Source organism: Mustelus asterias, chromosome 11, assembly GCF_964213995.1.
Source record: "Mustelus asterias chromosome 11, sMusAst1.hap1.1, whole genome shotgun sequence".
Classification (NCBI taxonomy): Eukaryota; Metazoa; Chordata; class Chondrichthyes; order Carcharhiniformes; family Triakidae; genus Mustelus; species Mustelus asterias.
Window position 1 is genome coordinate 13,524,441 of NC_135811.1, and position 19,086 is coordinate 13,543,526.

Consider the following 19,086-nt stretch of genomic DNA (forward strand, 5'->3'; position numbering starts at 1 on the left):
TGAAAAAGATGATGATGCCTGGTTCTTCCCATTGCCTGTGGTTGTAATCCAGTTGCTCTAACCTAACTTGTCAAGTAGGAAACTCAGAGGACCCTTGGTGCCTTCAGTGGAGAGTAAGTGTAAGACCCAGTCCTATCGGTTTACCCTCCGGTGGGACAGGTTAAAATTTCTCCCATTAGGCAGCGTGTAAAATCAGTGTCTCATTGATTTGCCTCCCAGTGCGTTAGGTTAAAGTTGTCCCTTTGTCTCTAATCATATTCAAATGAGGCTTTATTTTAATTATATCTCTAAGGAATTGGAACACTTCCATGCCGTGTAGGAGGATAAATTTTGCTCAAAGCAGGAAATCCTGATTAATTGATCTGCTGTCCGGGTGACTCTGTAAATGATTGGGAACTTTGGCATCAGTCCTGCACATATTTTGTTAGCTCTAATCTCGTCATAGGCTTTGGCATTACAATTGGGAAAATGCAGTTAAACCCTCATGATTTTACAAAGACAGTTTTCATTCTAAATGTGCACTTAGGAATTTATAGTGGCAAAGTTGATGCACACTGTGTGCAAATACTGACCAATATCATTGCTCACGGAGAGTTGAAGCTTACTAATATCTTAAGGTGAAGAGTGGTTACTCGATGGGGGAAAATTGGAACAGAACACGCAAATGTAACTTTGACTCTATTTTAAAGTTTTTTTTTGTTCATCACACAAGCGCCAGGCAATGAGCATCTTTAACAAGAGACAATCCAACCATCTCTCCTTGACATTCAATGGCATAGCCATTGATGGGGGTTGCCATTGACCAGAAACTGATCTGGGCCAGATATGAGATATATAATTACTGTCGGGGCAAGAACAGGTCAGAGACCCGTTGGACCCCTTTTCTCTTTAAAATTCTTTATCAGAATTTGGCAAAGTGTTAGTTCCGGCCAGAAAAATAGCGTGCCTCCAGAGAAACAGGCCGCTTTTCTCTCTCGATCTTATGACACTTGGTCAAAAAATAACAGATGGGCATGTTGCATGCCATCATGTAAAGGGGCGGGGCCTAAACACGCTGGCAAAGCCCGGCTGCACTGAGAACGGGAGGGGCGCCGTGTTTAAAGGGCACCCCAATCAGACCAAAAAATAACACACCCCCACCCCTCCACAGAGGTTTCAAGGGCTCACCCCCTCCCGCGATCAGAGCTGGCTTTCACCAAGCCCCTCCCCGCGATCAGAGCTGGCTTTCACCAACCTTTCCCCTCCTGCGATCCGAGTGAACCTGTTGTAAACCACGGTGAGATAATGTCATGTCGATGAGGCTTGAAAATACACCTTGGACTCAATATATGGAGGGGGGTAAACAATATGGTAATGCAGTTAAATGTATTAAAATCAGGTTCACGCCCATTGTGGATATCAGATATCCGGTTTCACCAGATCTTGAGCCCCCACCATGGACGGCGAGAGTGGGCTCGAGATCCTGCCCTGTGAATTCTGTGGACAGTAACTCACCTCTTGGCTCTCCAAAGCCTGTCCACCATCTACAAGGCACAAGTCAGGAGTGTGATGGAATACTCTCCACTTCCCTGGATGAGTGCAGCCGTGTCAACACTCGAGAAGTTTGACAGCTTCCAGGACAAGGCAGCCTGCTAGACCCCAACCACCACCTCCAACATCCACCTCCTCCACCACTGATGCACAGTGGCAGCAGTGTGTAAGATACACGGCAGCAACTCAACAAGGCAGCATCTTCCAAACCTGTGACCTCTACCACCTAGAAGGATCATGGCAGCAGATGAATGGGAACACCACTTACCTGCAAGTTTCCTTCCAAGCCACACACCATCCTGACTTAGAACTATATCACTGTTCCTTCAATGTCGCTGGGTCAAAGCCCTGGAACTCCCTTCTTTGGTGTATCTACACCCCATGGATTGCAGTGGTGTACGAAAGTGGCTCACCACCATTTTCTCAAGAGCAATTAGGGATGGGCAGTAAAAATACTGGTCTAGCCAGCAACCCGCATGTCGCATGACACAATTTTTAAAAAAAATTCCATTTGAAATCTGCCTATGTAAATTTGTCACGTTGAAATTATATCTTACTGCCAGTGGTGGCATGTAACATCTTTCATGAGCAAGAGTATTCGGCTACAGTATGACAATTTTGCTGTGACATTTTCCAGTATAAACATAGACAAAGAAAGTTACAGTGGAAGAATTTGCCAAAGTGCACACTGACATATGATTGTTAACATAGGAAGACAATTGCTGTTTTATATAGACGTCTGTGTTTCTCATAAAGACTACATTCTGAGGGTTTTGTATGATTTTGCTGTGGGAATGATTAAACATTGGGGATAAAATGTTCTAAGTTAAGCAAATGGAACTTTCTGGAGACCTGTCTTGGGTCAATGGCTTAAAAAAAGTTTATTCGCTGTTCTGTCCATTAGATGGAATCCTAGAGAAGCTACGAGGCTCTAAATTTCAGAAAGGCTGAGATTCTCATCATAGCTACACATCACTTTTACCATTTGTAGGCTTTTTGTTTGAGGTCTCGCTCTGTCCCAACCATGAACTATATGACTTATCAAACTTGAGTATGTAGTAAAATAACAATGGTTATGTTTTATTTTTTCTTAGAATATGCTGAAGGCAGCAAGTGCCACTGAGAAGCAATCGAACTTGGTCAAACTACACGAGCAGTCTAAGAAGGTCCTAGAACAGGAGATTCAGAACTATAACAATGAGGCACAGAAACAGCGGAAAATCATTTTCCACCTGGAGAAAGAGAGGGATCGATACATCAACGAAGCCAGTGATCTTACACAGAAGGTTAGTCCTTACCCATAAATAAAGTTAACACTTTATTTATTAAGTGACTGTAAGAAATACATTGCTTGCAAAAGCTGGCCTCCAACAGAGAGAGAGAATCCATCATTTTGATGAAAGACGATCAAAACCAGGATTAATTAAACATTAACCTGGCCAAGGACAGAGCTGGAGGGAGATCTGAGCCATACTGCAAGCTAAATTAATGATGGTAGATGAGTAATTAAGTCTGGATGTATGGTACTTCTTCGTGGGTTGGATCTCTTTTCTCTTTACAAAAGGTCTCACAACACCAGGTTAAAGTACAACAGGTTTATTTGGAATCATGAATTTTTGGAACATTGCTCCTTCATCACTCTACTCACCTGATGAAAGAGCAGCGCTCTGAAAGCTCATGATTCCAAATAAACCTGTTGGACTTTAACCTGGTGCTGTGAGACTTCTTACTGTGCCCATCCCAATCCAATGCTGGCATCTCCACATCATGCCCCTTTAAAGAAGGCTGAGGGGTGACCTAATAGAGGTCTTTAGGACTTTGAAAGGTTTGCAGAGTGTGGATGCAGAGAGAGTGTTTCTGTTGCTGGGGAAGAGCACATCTAGAGACCATCGAGAAATCAAATAGGGAATTCAGAAGGAACTTTTTTACCTAAAGGGTGAGAATATGGAATTCACTACTACAGAGAGCGGTTGAAGCAAACAGTACAGAGGAAGCTAGACAAACAAATGGAGAAGAAGGGAAATCAGGGTTATGACGATAGGTTTAGACAAGGAAAAATTGGAAGAGGGTCAAATGGAGCATAAGGATTGGCATGAACTGGTTGGGCTGAATGGGCTGTTTCTGTGCTTTATATTCTATGTAATCCTACATAGTACCTCACTGCTGCTTGGGACTGAACTCGTATAAGTGACATCGGCCAGAATTTTACCAGCCCACCTGCCACGGAATCGGAGCAGGCGAGGGGCGGACCGGGGGAAGGTCCGTTGACCTTGGGTGGGATTTTAAGGTTTTGGGATGAGTGAGGCCATAAAATCCCACCCATAGATACAGAGATTCCTCTTTTGTTGAAACTCATTGTGCCTCCAAAGGTTTGTTTTCCTGCACCAGTGGCAATAGCAGATTGGGAGATAATTCGGTTGCTGTTTTCATTGAGTGTAAAAGGGCCAATTTAGAAGCAAAATCGCTGAATGTATTTTGAAAACTGTGTACAAATACAGTATTATTACAGCGTCATTTGGCCAGTCTTAGTTTTGCAGGATTCTGCCCCTCTTATCCTGCCAAGATAAGTCATTGCTTAAAGCCAGGAACCCCAGTGTCTTCAACAGCACTCACTTCCTAAAGGAACTGTGACCTGACTAATGATTTGCCTCTTGCTTTTTCCAATAGGCTTATCAATTCTGCTTGAGCACATTTAAAAATGTTTAAACATTTTTTTTTGCTCGATTTAAAATCTGATTATTTTCTTCAATTCTTTTTACTCTGCTTTTCCCGATGGCAGTGTGGGAGGGGGTTGCGTGATGGCACAGTAGTTGCAGTGCTCAGTGCCTCACCCGAGTGATGATCATTTTGTTACTCATGAAGCTGTAAAGGGAAGGTTGACAGGCTGTTCAACCATGTGGGAGTGTTGCAGTGAGCCAATTATCTCCCCACACTTGCTGTTCCAGCTGGATGACGGTGAGAAGTACAAGGCCTGACTCTTTTTGGCCATTTTCTAACCTTGAATCACAAAAGCCAGTTGGGTGTATCGGTTGGAATTCAGTAAAGATCTTTTTAATATTTGATTTGATTTATTATTGTCACATGTATTAACATACAGTGAAAAGTATTGTTTCCTGTGCGCTATACAGACAAAGCGTACTCTTCATAGAGAAGGAAACGAGAGAGTGCAGAATGTAATGTTACAGTCATAGCTAAGGTGTAGAGAAAGATCAACTTAATGTAAGATAGATCCATTCAAAAGTCTGATGGCAGCAGGGAAGAAGCTGTTCTTGAGTCGGTTGATACGTGGCCTCGGACTTTTGTATCTTTTTCCCGACGGAAGAAAGTGGAAGAGAGTATGTCCGGTGTGCATGGGGTCCTTAATTATGTTGCTGCTTTGCCGAGGCAACAGGAAGTGTAGGCAGAGTCAATGGATGGGAGGCTGGTTTGCGTGATGGATTGGGCTACATTCACGACCTTTTGTAGTTTCTTGCGGTCTTGGGCAGAGCAGGAGCCATACCAAACTGTGATACAACCCAGAAAGAATGCTTTCTATGGTGCATCTGTAAAAGTTGCCGAGAGCCATAGCTGACATGCCAAAGTTCCTTAGTCTTCTGAGGAAGTAGAGTTAGAGCATTATAATAGAGCATAGTGAAAAAGTCCAACTGCTGGGAGTTGGATTCCAAATTGGCAACCCAGTCAAGGTCTTTTACCCTACTGTTAGATGTGATTCTGTGGTTGGAGAGCACTTGCTGAATAATCTGAGTGCCTTAATAGCTACATTAACAACTAATTTAAGATAATCAGTCAAGCTCATCATCCAGACTTGAAGCATTAGCTCTGTTCTCTCTCCACAGATGCTGACAAACCTGCTGAGATTTTCCAGCATTTTCTGTTTTTATTTGAGCTTATTTACCCTTGCTGGAAGAATACGGACATGCCATCTGTAAACAAAAGCAATGTGTTCAAGTCTTTTACCTTTTTGAATTGCTCGGAAGCTTGGGGAGCTTCTCGTTCCTTGTTGGCTTTCTCCATGGCAACACCTTGGCCAACCAGAGTCAACTTGCCAACAAATCGGCACCCCTTACCTCCGATTGAATCATAGAATCATAGAATCCTGACAGTGCAGAAGGAGGCCATTCAGCCCATTGAGCTTGCGTCGACAACAATCTCACCCAGGCCCTATCCCCGTACCCCACGTATTTACCCTGCTAATACCCCTGACACTCGAGTCAATTCAGCATAGGCAATCTGCCTAACTTGCACATCTTTGGAGTGTGGGAGGAAACCCACAGGGGAGAATGTGCAAACTCCACACAGACAGTCACCCGAGGCCGGAATTGAACCTCGGTCCCTGGCGTTGTGAGGCAGCAGTGCTAACCACTGTGATATGAATTGTTGTGATCATTTGAAATCTGCATTCCTGCACTTGTCCTGATGAGTTCAAGATGAAAAGCTTCGGCAGCATCTCCCTCTTTTCAGCAATATTCAAATTTGCTTTTTAAAAACATTTTTTATGTTAAAATGGAAAGAAAGAGAAGCGCTTTCCCATTGACTGTTTAAAGAGGGTCAAAATATCAGATCATTAAAGTCTTAATCACATAAATTGCAGTGTAGCTATTTCAATAGTAATATAAAAAAATGAGCACTTGGAACAGAGGGAAGGATGTTAACTTATCATAGTCCTTTCCTATGGTTTAATTTGCTGAACAAGTACAGATGCCAAATGCTTTAGAGCTGCTTATTTAAATGAGGCTTTGAAATCTGTCGTCTGCCGTGCTGAGCATTGACCTGAAACGCAGCATTAATTAACTTCCTCATTCGAAATCAGCACAAGGATACTGCACAGGCAAGTGTTAAACAGAATGTGGCAGAGCTTGTGTTCATGTGCCTTCTTAAGATAATGGACAACAAACTGAGCATTGCAGCGGTCCATACCAAATCATTACCTGGTAATACCTTTCAGTTCATGAACTCACACTTCACTTTCCCTGCCTCAGTTTTAGCTTTCCTCTATAAACGACAGGCTTTTAAAAAGCAACTTTGGCATCACCCTAAAGCTATTTCTTAATTTGACTGAGGTTTTCCTCCCCTTTCAAAGTTGTCATGCCTCACTGTTAACTCGGGGTGGTGGGGGGGGCGGAAGGGAGTGGGGCAACTGTGCAGAGGTCAGGAGGTCTCTGTAGAGAAATTGAAAGGGGTCGTAGTATCCCTACAGTGCAGAAGGAGGCCGCTCGGCCCATCGAGTTTTCACCAACTCTAAAACAGAGCATCCCATCCCAGCTCTATCCCTCTAACCCTACATATTTACCTACTAATCCTCCTAATCTACACATCTTGAGACACTAAGGGGCAATTTAGCATGGCCAATCCACCAATCTGTGGGCGACATGGTGGCACAGTGGTTAGCACTGCTGCTTCGCGGTGCCAAGGACCCGGGTTTGATTCCCGGCTTGGGTTACTGTCTCTTTGGAATTTGCACGTTCTCCCTATGTCTATGTGGGCTTCCCCCGGGTGCTCCAGTTTCCTCCCACAGTCCCAAAGACATGCTGGTTAGGTGTATTGGCCAGGCTAAATTCTCTCTCAGTGTACCCGAACAGGTGCCGGAATGTGGCGACTGGGGATTTTCACAGTAACTTCATTGCAGTGTTAATGTTACCCTACTTGTGACACTAATAAATAACCTAACCTAAACTAAACTAAACTAGCCTAACCTGCACATCTTTGGAGTGTGGGAGGAAACCGGAGCACCCCGAGGAAACCCACGGAGACACAGGGAGAACGTGCAAACTCCACACAGATAGTCACCCGAGGACAGAATCAAACCTGGGTCTCTGACGCTGTGAGGCAGCAGTGCTAACCACTGTGCCGCCCAGTCACGTCATTGGTTTAGTTGTTTGGAGGTCTGGGGGTGGAGGAGAGTGCTGTTAGATTGGAAGGATCAGGTTTGGAAGCGGGGTTGGGGTTGGATTTGGAAGAGTGGTAAAACAGATGGGAAGGGTCATGGTGAAGGAGATTGGAAGAATTGAAGAATTCTGAAGGAATGCCTTGGGAGTAGATATGCCAGCGACGAGATTGGAAGGGTTGCGCTGGAGGAGATCAGAGGTTTCAGGGAATGGGGGGGATTTGCTGGTCTCATGTCATTTTTGAGGTCATTTTCACTTTCATGTGTACTCAATGCTCTCAATTACGACTTGAAATTAATTTGGAATGAATTTGATATCTACTCAAAGCTAACGTGCTGAAAGCTGTTCCATGCTCTCAAAGCTATCCTGTGCACTCGGACTCAGCATTGAAAAATATAAGGAAACTAATTACTTTGCTAATATCTGAGTTTGTGCAGTTTTTCCTTTGGTCCAAAAAATACACTATAAAGATTTGAGAGCACTACCTGATCCACATCAGTTCTTAATTCATGTTAGCCTCAAGGTCTATACCTTTTATCTACCTAATCCCCAGATCTCATGACCTAAACTGCCCCCACTCCCAGCTCCAAATAAGATCTAAACCTCTCCACCCCCCTCCCCCCATCACCACCAGTCTTCACATTCTCCCCCTCCAAACTCTCCCCCTGCCACCCCCCTTGCCACTTCCCTCCAGCCACTCTCTCTTCCTCCCATAATCCTCTGTCCCATCCCTCCACCCTCTTGGTCCCCCTACCCTCCACACATCAGTCTTTTTTTCCCTCTTCCTCCAGCCTCACTTTCCGCCCTCCCTCCAGCCTCTTTCTTCCCCTCCCTGCGACCTCTTGTCAGCCTCTTTTTCCTTCTCCCTTCAGCCTCTCTCTCTCTCAGTCCCTTCAGTCTCTCTCCCCCATCCCATTCCACCTCTTTCTCTCTCTCTCTCCATCCCTCCATTCTCCAGGCCTTGGAGCCACGCCAACCTTTAGACCTTGAGTTCTCCGAGCTCCCACGCTGGGCCCCCAAACTCGTTCCTTTTGACTTCCCGAAGGCTGGATGCCATGATGCTTCTCCCATGCCGATTTCACATCTTCACAGGGCGGCTTCGGAAAAAAAATCACGCCCGGTTTCTAGCTGACCCTGTGAACAGAAATCTTCAGTTGAAGCTGCCAATTCAAGCGGCCTCACCTTGACTAAGCAGAGAGTCACAAAACCGACCCCCCAGAGTTTACTGAGGTTACAATACGATTATGTTCTGGAATGCACTGTTTTGCACTCTCTATAATCTACTGGTTTTGCTTATCTTTGGGATCCAATTGTTAACCCATGCAGAATTTGAATGCGGATTGATCAAACCTGATCAAGCTTATCTTTTAAAACTGTGTTGGCCATGAATCAATTTTCATTTCTGAAATATTGAGTTTGAAGGGACTTACCGTGAGAAACTTAAAATCAAGCTTGAAAACCATTAACATGCCAGCTTGCGTTGCTTAACGTGGTCAAATGGCGCTGTTGGCAAAATATAACACTTCACACTGAACAATGTTGAAATTAATTTGCTGAGTACATGCCCATTCTGCAAGTTTGTCCATATTGTCTTAGAATTTGTTGCAGTTCCCCCTTGGGGAGAGGGAGAGGAGGGGAAAGGAGGGGAGGAGCAGCAATGGGTGGGGTCGCAGGGCTGGCCAGCGACCTGGACCAATCTCCGCTCTGATAGATCGGCGCAGTGGCCCGCTCAGCGCTATGCTGCCGGCCTCTCGGGCGGGAATAGGCCCCACCCACTGATTTTCAGAGGGAATCCTGCTGGGACACTCTTCGGTGCTCAGAGAGTGGGAGATCAATCTGAAAATCACGCTGAAAAAATCAGCGGGTGTTACTCCCATTTTCACGCGAATTGGGGACTTAGAATTTTTTTGGGAGAATCCCGGCCTTTGCCTTCAACGGTTGCCCAGAAATTTTCTGAACTGAAAATGAGGAAATAAAATTCAAATTTTCTGTTGCTGCCTTTTTAAAACAAAAAGTCTGTGTAAATGCCTGATCTAAAGCATTTCACAGATATGGGGTACCCTTATTATCTTTCAGCTGACCTAGAGACGTTTAGGCTGTTTTGGATCCAGTTGCTACATGGAGTCACTATGTGGGATGGACAACTGCTTCATCCTCACACACTCGGGGACAGCACAGTGGTTAGCACTGCTGCCTCACAGTGCCAGGGACCCGGGCTCAGTTCCAGCCTCGGGTCACTGTCTGTGTGGAGTTTGCACATTCTCCCCGTGTCTGCCGTGGGTTTCCTCCGGGTGCTCCGATTTCCTCCCACACTCCAAAGATATGCCAGTTAGGTTGATTGGCCATGCTCAATTGACCCTAGTGTCAGAGGATTAGCAGATAAATATGTGGGGTTACGGGAATAGGGCCTGGTTGGGATTGTGGTCAGTGCAGACTCGATGGGCCGAATGGCCTCCTTCTGCACTGTAGGGATTCTATGATTCTATTCTATGACTCAGACCCTCGCCTCTCTCCAGCACTCCCCCCTCAGCCCTAAAACTGGAAGACCCATGCACATTATTTTTCATTTCATTTCTTCCTTTCCTTCGACTATTGCAGAAGCTTTGCTTTCTATTATTGCGTTCTAAATGGCTGCAGTGCCTAAGCTATTAGTAAATGGCATTATTAATATTTAATAACGTTTTTCTACGTGAAAGCAGCTCTTAATTTATTTCAATTGTGAATTCATTATAATGTACACATCTCAAATTTTAATACAAGCACAGAATAACATTAAGGAATATCAAAGTAAGCTGAAAGTAAGAAAGAAAATAATCAAACATGGTTAACTTATCCAAAATCAGGTTGAATTTGTGTAGTATTCCGGCAAATTAAATGAATTTATTTTGATAATTTTGTGCAATGGAGCAGCTTAATGTGATCACAGGAAAGTTAGATTCGGGTCTAACTGTAATTTCTCGGTTGGTAACTTTTGTTAATTTGATTGCTTGCTGGGGGAGTGAAGTGCAACACAAAATGGGGGTGTGGTGCTCTCCTAAAGAGCAGCATAGACACATCGCATTGTTCATGCACACCATTTAACATCTGGTGTAGGGCCTGTTACATTTGAGTACTTGCATGAATTAAATATGGATTAAACCCAAATAGAAGAAAAATGACATTCTAGTGCATATATATGTACAGGTTTGCAAATTACATGGAAAATACACTCAATGGGTGGTATTTAATGGAGGCCATAAGGCCTCATCTGCCAGCTGGAGAGTTTGCGAGAGCCCTGTGTTGCCTCTTTTAAGGTTGTCTCACCACATCATGTGGCACTCAAGCACGTGACAGGCCAGTGGTGGGCGTTCTCTGTGATCAGCGACGCCAGGGGCCGATGTTTTGAATGCCCAGAGCTGCCAGGCAATCAGAGGCCAATGACTCAATGCCACTGGGAATGCTGGTATGAACCATCTGAGGTGTAGTTTCTTCGCCAGATGCCAGGCCACAGGTGAGTGATAGGAACATAGAAATATAAGGATTAGGAGTGGGAGTGGGCAATTCAGCTCTTCAAGCCTGCTGCGCCATTTGACATGATCATGGCTGATCTTATCCTGGTCTCAACTCCACTTTCCTGCCTGCTCCCCACAGCCCTTTATCCCACTTTTCATCAGAAACATATCTATCTCTTTCTTGAATCTGTTGATTGATTCTGCCTCCACTGCACTCTGGGGCAGTGAGTTCCACCAATTCACAGCCCTCTGAGAGAAGTAGTTTCGCCTCATCTCAGTTTTGAATCTACCTTCTTTCACTCTATATCTATGACCTCTTGTTCTATACTGTCTCGACTGTCCCACAAGTGGGGGGGGCATCTGATGATCGGAGGGTGAGTCGCGGGATGATGGAAGGGGTTTGAGGGAGGGAGAGGAGTCAGCATCAAGGTGGTGGTTGTCAGTGGGCACCCTTTTCAATGCTGAGTGCCTTTGACTGAGGGAGTGCTCCCTTAAGCCAGTAACTAACACCGGACGGGTATCCTTATCATGCTCCCTGCACCACTGGGTGAACATTTAATAGCCTCAAATGGTAGTGGGCCAGGAAGGCCATCCAAGGGCCTTCCCATCCCAAATTTAATCAACTGGAGGTGGAAGGCAGGGGAGGTCCCCACCTGCCATCTTCCTGCTTGATTAACTGCCCTCACAGCTCTCAAACTTGCTTTGGGGAGATTATTACATTTTGCCCAACACATGACTTACTTCTTAATATGATCTGGCTGTGGCTTTTTGATTTTTTTTTTAGTGGATATCAATTGACTGGACCATGTCTGTCAACAGACCAGCTGAGCAAGTGGTAAAGAGCAAAATGCTTTCAAAACAAGTGGAAACAGAATAATGAAACATAGCGATTGCTTAATGTGTACATTCAAATCACACTATTATAAAATTATCATATTGTCATGCTGTTGGGATGTAAGTCACAGAGCTTCACTGCACAGAAAGAGGCCCTTTGATCCATTGTGTCTACTCTACCCATCTATTCTAACCCCATTTTCCAACACTTGGTCCATGGCCTTATATGCTATAGTTTTCAAGTACTCATCTAAATGTTTCTTAAATGTTGCAAGGGTTCCCACCTCTACCACCTTTTCAGGCAGAGTGTTCCAGATTTCCACCACTCTCTGCGTGGAAGAGTTTTTCCTCAAAGTTTCTCTAAATCTCCTGCCTCTGACCTTAAATGTATGCCGCTTGATTATTGACTGCTCTATTAAGGGTAAAAAATTCTTCCCAGCTACCCTATCTATGTTCTTCATAATTTTGTACACCTCGATTAAGTCCCCACCCAGCTTTCTCTGCTCTAAGGAAAACAATCCCAACCTAGCCAGTCTCTCTTCCTAGCCAAAACACTCCAGCCCAGGCAACATCCTGGTGAATCTCCTCTGCACCCTGTCTAGTGCGATCACCTCCTTCCTAGAATGTGGCGACCAGAAATGCACACAGTTCTCTAGCTGTGGCCTAACAAGCATTTTATACAGCTCCATCATAATCTTCCTGCTCTTATATTCTATGCATCGGTTAATAAAGGCAAGTATCCCACATACGTACCTAACCACCATCTGCTGTCTTCAGGGACCTTTGGACATGTGGGAGGCACGGTGGCACAGTGGTTAGCACTGCTGCCTCACGATGCCAGGGCCCGGGTTCGATTCCCGGCTTGGGTCGCTGTATGTGTGGAGTTTGTGAACCCACGTTCTCCCCATGTCTGTGTGGGTTTCCTCCGGGTGCTCCGGTTTCCTTCCACAGTCCAAAGATGTGCAGGTTAGGTGCTAAATCGCCCCTTGAGTCAGGGGGACTAGCTAGGGTAAATGCATGGAGTTGTGAGGATAGCGCCTGAGTGGGATTGTGGTCGGTGCAGACTCAATGGGGCGAACGGCCTCCTTCTGCACTGCAGGATTCTATGTACCCAAGATTCCTCCGGTCCTCTGTACTTCCTAGCATCCTACTGTTCATTGTGTGTTCCCATACCAATCTATTGAAGGAGACATTAGAACACTTTGAGCTCCATTAATTAACATAAGAACAGTGTTTCACTCTGAATACTGCCTGCACTTTCATACCTCGGAGCCGGAAGTAAGCCTGGACCATTATGGATGAAGGCTTTGGTTAGTCTTGGTTCGAAGTATATACAGTGCAAGATTTTCCTCATTTCAGTTCTAATTGGCATGAGATTTACAGCCACACTTGGGTGAAGTGATGATTGGTACAGGAATTGGAAATACCAACCTTGCTGGTTAAAAGGCATGGGGACATATCGCGTTGTTGCAAAAGGAATGGAGCACTATCCTGCAAATAGCACAATCTGAAAAGAGTTCTAAATGTTTGGGCTAAGCGTAAAAGGCTTGGCTAACTTAAAAGTTAGAAAAAAATGTTGTATTAGTCACTTTGTATTAACAAACTTCATTCTGCAAGAAACAACTGGATTAATGTTTTTTAAAGTCCTACATCTACCACTGTAATCAAATTATGGGTCTCTAAGTGTCAAGTGATATTTCCTCTGCAGGTTCTTCTGTATATGGAAGACATTAAGGTGTACGAGATGCAGAATTTTGACTTCAAGAAGAAAATCTCAGAGGCTGACAGTAAACTGAAACAGCAGCAGAACCTCTATGAGGCTGTGCGATGTGACAGAAACCTTTACAGCAAGAACTTGATTGAAGCTCAGGTATGGACACCACTTCTTGCAATCCAACGTTTTAATATATTTTTGTTGAATAAAAATTATTCTCGGGGTGTGGGGACCCTGGCAAGATCTTATACATTGCCACCCAAGTTGTCAGGTGAAAGTGAAAGCGTTTGTCCTTCTCCTCAAACCATATTGCAGTCTTTGTTGTGACGGTTCCCATAATGGTGGAGAATTACAGGATTTTGACCCAGCAATAATGAAGGTTTGGCAATGTGCTTGTGACTTGAGAAGAGAAATTATAGGTGATGAGGTTCCCAAAGCATTGCTGTTCTTGACCTTCTTGGTGGTAAGTATCATGGGTCAGGAAGTGCTGTTTGAAGAAAGCTTAACAAGTTCCTCAAGTGCATCTCCTCGAAGTGGAGCCACAGTGCTCTGGCGGTGAAGATCAGTATTGACCAGCAGCAAGGGTGCTAGTCAGCAGACAACAATGTTGTGGGTCGTCCCACTTTTGGTGGCGGCACCTATACAGTGAATGCTGCATGGGTATCTCACCCCATAGCTGACTTGGACTTAGGTGCTGGAGAGGTTATTTTTGGGGAAGGAGTGGGGAGGGAGTCAGGAATGTGAGGTACTCATTGTAAACCATCCAGCCCAGTTCTTAATGCCAGGGGGTTGATACCGCTGGTCCACTTAAGCTTCTTGTCAGTGACGATGATAATCGTGCATTTGGCACAGATTACAGAGTGGTGGTTGGACCTTTCTTGTTGGACTTGGACATTGTCTGACACTTACCTTCAACAAGTGTTACCAAATTTGAAGTATAACCATTGTGTGAATATCCCTCCTCAAATTGGTGTCCCGTATCCCCAATTACACCACATCGCAGAAGAGACATGTAGCCCTGCTTAACATTTTGGTGAGATTCTGCAGTCCCAGGGAGAACCACAGTCGCAGTTCACATATAATCAGAGAACTGGGGCTACTAATTTCTGACCCTGTTCCCTGCGGATACAACTTCCCTGTGGGGAGAACAGAATTGCAAAATTACTTCTTTGCTGTCATTGTTTTGAATATTTCTGCATCATTTTCTCATTGGCTTAACCTTGTGCCTCTCTTCCCTACCCAACAGTCTGGAAGCTGAATATCCTTACAGATTTGAATGGTTTAGGGGATCGAATAACTATCCCAGTGACATAAAGTGTGTCAGTTCAATCTTTGCCTTGTACTACAATGGCTAACAACCCATTCCACATGAGTGGATATTAAATGCCAGTTAGTCAAAAAAGAAAATCATTACAATTTATTGACGAAGCATAATTGTTGCATGAAGAAAGACCTAGACTGAATCTATAGAGCACAATATCATGTTACATATAGCCATGGAAAATCATTAAAGGAATCATTCTCATCGTCTCTTTCCCACAGAAAGACAACAGAGTCTCATAATTGGAGAGAGTTCAGAACTCTGGCTGAGCATAATCAAACAATTCAATTTTCTTGTGCTGCTTTCAGTGTTGGATTAATGTCTCACTCTGTGGATTCCTCAAGTAAGAAGCTTCCGGTGAAGCACGTGAATCATTTACTGGCTGACCCCTTTCACCCGATCAACTTTCTGAATTTTGGCAACTGTGGCAAGGTCCTGTTCTTACCCTTAAATAGCAAACAGTGGCTCCCACCTAAAGCTCCAATGTGATGATTCAGAGCTTATTACTCACTCCCCTCAGTTATGCCAGTCGCCCATTTGCAGTGTATAATAACCACATGCTGGTATTTCACAATAAACAATAACACATTTTATTCACTGTTTCCACATCGCTGAATTGATGTGCACAGGGGATAGAGGAGGTTAAAAGAAACAGAATGAGGATTGGTCGGGACATAGCGTACCCAAGAAAGCCAATTACCATGCGTAGACCTCAGGAACCTCTCAAGTGTCCAATTCATAAATTGAATGATAGCATGGAGGATGTATGAAGACACCTGGTGTTAAATCTTTACTGCGTTCCATGTCCTGTCGGAATATTTCGTATGTGGGAAATTTGAATCGCGAAATCCACCACCTCATTCTCAAGTAACTTTACGTGTGCAGGGCCAGGAATGGGCATTTTATCCATTCATTTCCTGAACTCAGTGGGGTAGGTTCTGATTCTGCGGGGTAATGAGTAGGCAGCCCGTTCAACATCCCTTCCGATTTTCATTTCCATTGAAGCCAATGGTGAGATGTAAAATGGACTGCCTACCCACTATTGCCTTTTTACCCTGTCGCGTAAATTCAGGGTCCACCTCACCGATTCATGCTGGGCAACAGCCCCTTGTTGAAGTGACCGTCCACGCATGAAGATTTTCCAACAGGAGAAATTATGACTTTGCTCTCCCGAGCCCAGAGGCAGTGCAACCAATTATGAGACTCGACTGCTTTGTGCTGTTTGATGGGACAATTACTTGCAGGGTGGCATGGTGGCACAGTGTTTAGCACTGCTGCCTCACAGCGCCAGGGACTCGGGTTCGATTCCCGGCTTGGGCCACTGTCTGTGCGGAGTTTGCACATTCTCCCCGTGTCTGCGTGGGTTCTTCCGGGTGCCCCGGTTTCGTCCCACAGTCTGAAAGATGTGCTGATTAGATGCATTGACCCGAAAGGCGCCGTATTGTGGCGACTAGGGGAATTTCACAGTAACTTCATTGCAGTGTTAATGTAAGCCTTACTTGTGACTAATAAATAAACTTTAAACTAGCGTCGCAGAGGGGTCAAATCAAAGGCGGAATCTTCTCAGTCATGACTCAGATCCACACCAGACAATTAACTAATCTAAACACTGTTATAACCGACATATTTCCAGATTGCTAGAAGCTCAAATATGGTACAACTTAAAGTAATTTAGCTTAAATGTATAAATAAATCACATGGATCATGCTGTGATACCACATTTAAACTTTGAGCATCTTGCGAAAAGCAGGAATGAGAAGGTATTCTTTTGGAAAGTGAAATGGTTCTGGATATTTATAGAAGGGTAGGCTGGGGTACCTGATGAGCTTTGAATTGAAGTAGTGAGCTGCTCAGAGACTTGAAATTTAAGCAATGCTAAGTGACTGTGAAAATTGAGTTTTCCAGTATTGATCTGAATCCTAAGCTTTAATTTTTGTTGCTTGTAACATAATGGATTGTTATAAGGCTTTGCTTTGTAATTATAACCAGATATGTTCAGGCAGAAGCAGAGGCTATGATAATTCTTCAGAATGCGGAGTGCCCGCCTACACCAGGTAGTTAAAAGGATTCTGAATAAAAGCAAATTACTGCGGATGCTGGAATCTGAAACCAAAAGAGAAAACGCTGGAAAATCTCAGCAGGTCTGGCAGCAGCTGTAAGGAGAGAAAGCACAGCTTTGACAAAGGGTCATCTGGACTCTAAACGTCAGCTCTTTCCTCTCCTTACAGATGCTGCCAAACCTGCTGAGATTTTCCAACGTTTTCTCTATTGGTTAAAGGGATTCTGAGTGGATTTGGGGTTGCTGACTGGCAGTACTCCAGCTTGGCCAGCCGACTATACCTGTGAGAGGTCTGCTCATTGTTGAGTGAGCAATGGATGGAAAACAAACAACTACGGGAAGCCATCCTGCTCCAGGCTTCTGTATATTGTGTGACCCAGCTGCTGTCTGAGCCAGAAAATATTATGAGAAAAGGTTGGACAGACTGGGCTTGTTTTCACTGGTTTAGAAGAGTAAGGGGTGACTTGATAGAAGTCCATAAGATCCTAAATAATCTTGACAAGGTGGACATGGAAATGATGTTTCCTCTTGTGGGAGAACTCAGGGGCACTTAAACTAGGAGAACGGGGCTGTAAAGAACGAGACTTCAGTGAGGGGAGTAGAACTATAAGGAGCGAAACTTCAGTGAGGTGAGCGGGGTTGTAAAGAGCGAGACTTCAGAAGGAGGGCAGGTGCTATTGCACTTTATGAATCCCAGGGAGAGACGTCCTGTGGGATGGAGAAAGGAGGATGGTAGGAGTGTAGGTGTTTGTATGTCTCAGGCCCATACAGCAAGCCTAGCCTCTAGGAACTTACCTCCTCTGAAGCTGGAGCGCCTGAACCAGACCTTTGCCGAGCATGTCTGTTTCGCTCCAAATCTGGACGGGCGAAAGTGGTGGTAAAGAGGGAAGTGCCAGTAATTCTGGGTGTGCAGCCCATTAAGTCAATTTAAATGTATGCAAATGCATTTAAATTGACATTGCGCCCATTTCGGGCGCGCCGCTGATGGCGGCCATTTAGACCCTTGATAAAGGGGGCACGAGGTGGTCACGAATCGTGCTACTCACCTCACACCCGACTTCACTAAGTTTTCGCACCCAAATACTTGATGGTAAACTTGATGGTAAAATCGGGCTCGTCAATGCTATCTCGACGCTATCTCGCAGCGGCTACCCACCATCTTCTCAGTACAACCCCAACCTGGCAAGAGGTAGAAAAGGCCATCCAAAGAACAGCTAAAGAACAGGAAGATGGAAACCCTGGCAAAACACTAAAACACGGTGGAGAAGCACTATATTGGCACAAATAAATGACCAAATTTGTTTTATCTGGAAGGAGAAGAACATGCCACGAGAACGCAGAGACACTGTGATTGTGACCATCTTAAAAAAAGGTGATGGGCACGATTTTCCCGCCCTGCTGCTCTAGTCGAGTAGCATAGTGGGTGGGAAATGTTACCAGGAGGACAAAAATGGGAATCGCACCGGGCATCCGGCCAGTTGCGATCCTCCCAGACCACTGTTATTTACGTAATCAACCTCGCGGAAATCTGTCTCTCTTGCCCCCCCCCCCCCCCCTCCCCCAACCAGCCCCACTCACCGTCCCTCTCCCATTGCTCCCCTCCCTGATCGCCACCAGCACCCACCCCCTGATTGCCGCCCCTCTGATGCAGAGTTCCCCCTCCCTTCCCTCCCCTGCTACAGAGCTCCCTCCTGACCTCCTCTCCCTGCCTACACCATCAGGCCTCGCCCAGTCAGACCCCGCACCCTCAGGCCCTGCCCCACCAGGCACCACCCCTATCAGGCCCCGCCCCCTTGAGATTGCCCCCTTGGTGATTACACCTGGTCCCCATTGGTGGGGACCATCTGTGATCCTCGCCAGTGAAGACCTTGACTGGCGAAGGGACTATGGCAAGGGAGCCCCGACAATAGCATCCGAGACTTGTTAATGACACACTGAACATGTCGTTAATATTTAAATCAGCTGGCAGAACGAGGCTGACAATATTGCGAGAGGCAAGAAATCGGGTGCGAGCCTGATTTTTCGCCCCTTGCTCCATCTGACTGGCTCGCCATGCCAATCGAGCAACGTGGCAAGCCAGTAAGAATCCACCCCAAATTTCCAAAGTAACTACTCCACTCAGAATTAAGCCACATTAGTAGACTCCCAGGAGGATAGTAGGGATACTTTAGGGATGTTCTCAAAGCACCTGTGCAGAGGTTAAACATACTCATTGACTCATGAGAGACCCTGATTTGTGACCCAACCAAAAT

General features: G+C 45.2%; 1 protein-coding gene across 1 annotated transcript in view; it reads left to right on the forward strand.

The window, feature by feature from the left end:
* Window positions 1-19,086, forward strand: part of cfap58 (cilia and flagella associated protein 58) — a 222,049-nt gene that overhangs the window by 54,547 nt on the left and 148,416 nt on the right. Inside the window, exons 9-10 of the mRNA XM_078224321.1 lie at window positions 2,625-2,816; window positions 13,449-13,610. Of these exons, the coding sequence (XP_078080447.1) occupies window positions 2,625-2,816; window positions 13,449-13,610 (354 nt within the window). The remainder of the gene's footprint in view (window positions 1-2,624; window positions 2,817-13,448; window positions 13,611-19,086) is intronic.